Source organism: Corylus avellana, chromosome ca8 (assembly GCF_901000735.1).
Source record: "Corylus avellana chromosome ca8, CavTom2PMs-1.0".
Classification (NCBI taxonomy): domain Eukaryota; kingdom Viridiplantae; phylum Streptophyta; class Magnoliopsida; order Fagales; family Betulaceae; genus Corylus; species Corylus avellana.
Genome location: NC_081548.1, coordinates 6,054,682 through 6,056,320, shown reverse-complemented (window position 1 = coordinate 6,056,320; position 1,639 = coordinate 6,054,682). Strand labels below are relative to the sequence as shown.

At 32.0% G+C, this 1,639-nt stretch overlaps 1 protein-coding gene across 1 annotated transcript in view; it reads left to right on the top strand.

The window, feature by feature from the left end:
• Positions 1-1,408, top strand: part of LOC132190752 (putative cysteine-rich receptor-like protein kinase 9) — a 14,738-nt gene extending 13,330 nt beyond the window's left edge. Inside the window, exon 2 of the mRNA XM_059605802.1 lies at positions 1,383-1,408. Within this exon, the coding sequence (XP_059461785.1) occupies positions 1,383-1,408 (26 nt within the window). The remainder of the gene's footprint in view (positions 1-1,382) is intronic.
• The last annotated feature ends 231 nt before the right edge of the window (positions 1,409-1,639 follow it).

The following is a 1,639-nucleotide window of genomic DNA, read 5'->3' as shown; positions in this document are numbered from 1 at the left end:
AGAATTGAGAATAAGCAAGCGAGCTTGAACAAAAAGGAATCTCGGTATGGATTTTATTGCTTATATTATTGATGATGATCCAATATGTAATGGTGAAGCAATTAAATCTCTTTTTGATGCATTTTTTGGTTAGAAGCTATAAATAATGAATTTGAATAAATTATGTCTAACCATGATTTGGAATTCGTTGAGTTACCTTCTAAGAGCAAATCAATTCGTTATATATAGGTCTTTAAGAAGAAGCTTAAACCGGATGATACAATAGATAAGTACATGGTAGACTTGGTAGCTAAAAGCTACAAGTAAATGCAAAATGTTGATTAATTGATATTTATTTTCCGGTTACTAAAATTGCATCTATTGGAATATTATTTGCCATTGCTTATATTTATAAGCTTGTTGGACATTAAATGGATGTCAAAATTATTTTTCTAAATGTTGAGGAGAATTATATGGAGCAACCTGAGGGACTAGTAATCCCTGGTCAAGAAAACTGGTGAAATCCTTGTATGAATTAAAACAAGCTCCTAAACAATGGCATGACAAGTTTGACAAGGTGACGTTGCCTAATGCATATTTGATTAATGGTGTAGGAAAATGCATAGCAAGTTTTAAAATAATGAATGTGTCATTATTTGTTTATATATATAGTGATGACTTGCTTAATTTTTGAACTAGCATAGATATTGTGCATAAAGTTAAAATATTTCTTGCATATAATTTTGATATATAAGACATAGGTAAATCTAATGTCTTGTTGGACATTAAAGTTATTAGAGATAATGATTGCATTATTTTATCTCATACATATTATGTTGAAAGATGCTTAAAAGATTTGAACACTTTTATTATCCACTTATGTCTACACCATATGATTCAAAAATACACTTGGTTAAGGATCATGGTAATAGTGTTATTGCAAGAAAAATATGCATAATCATTAGAAGCTTGATGTTTTAACAAACTGTATATGCCTTGGTATTACATATATTGTTAGTAAATTGAGTAGATATACTCATAATCATGGTATTGAGCCATTGTGAAACTATCTCTAAATTGTTGAGATTTTTAAAGGGCACTATTAATTTTAGTTTGTCATATTGTGATTATCCTGTTATATTGAGAGGATATTGTGATGCTAACTGCATTTTTGATTCAAACGAGTAGAGCCTACTAATGGCTATTATGTGTTTACTCTAGCTGGAAGAGCTATGTCTTAAAAGTCCTCAAAGCAGACTTGCATAGCAAGGTTTACTATGGAGTCAGATTAGTTGCCTTGGAAAAGACAGGAACTGAAGAAAATGGCCGATGAGCCTATTGATAAATTAATTTGCTTTTATATGCTAATTCAGTTTCACCTGTGTTTTCATTGTGATTGACAGGCTGCCATAGCTCGAGCAAAGAGTAAAGAATTTACAATGAGAAAGTGCACAATATTGTGATGCAGCTTATTAAGACTGGTATATGTGCATGGACTTTGTGAAGTCATAAAAGAATTCTGCAGATTCTTTGACCATGCCACTAGCAAGAAGGCTAGTGAGAGAAGCATCAAGGGGGATAGGACTGATACCCAAATTATGACACTGTGATTGATACCCAACCTCTGTGATTGGAGATCCCATGAATGAGGTTGAATGGG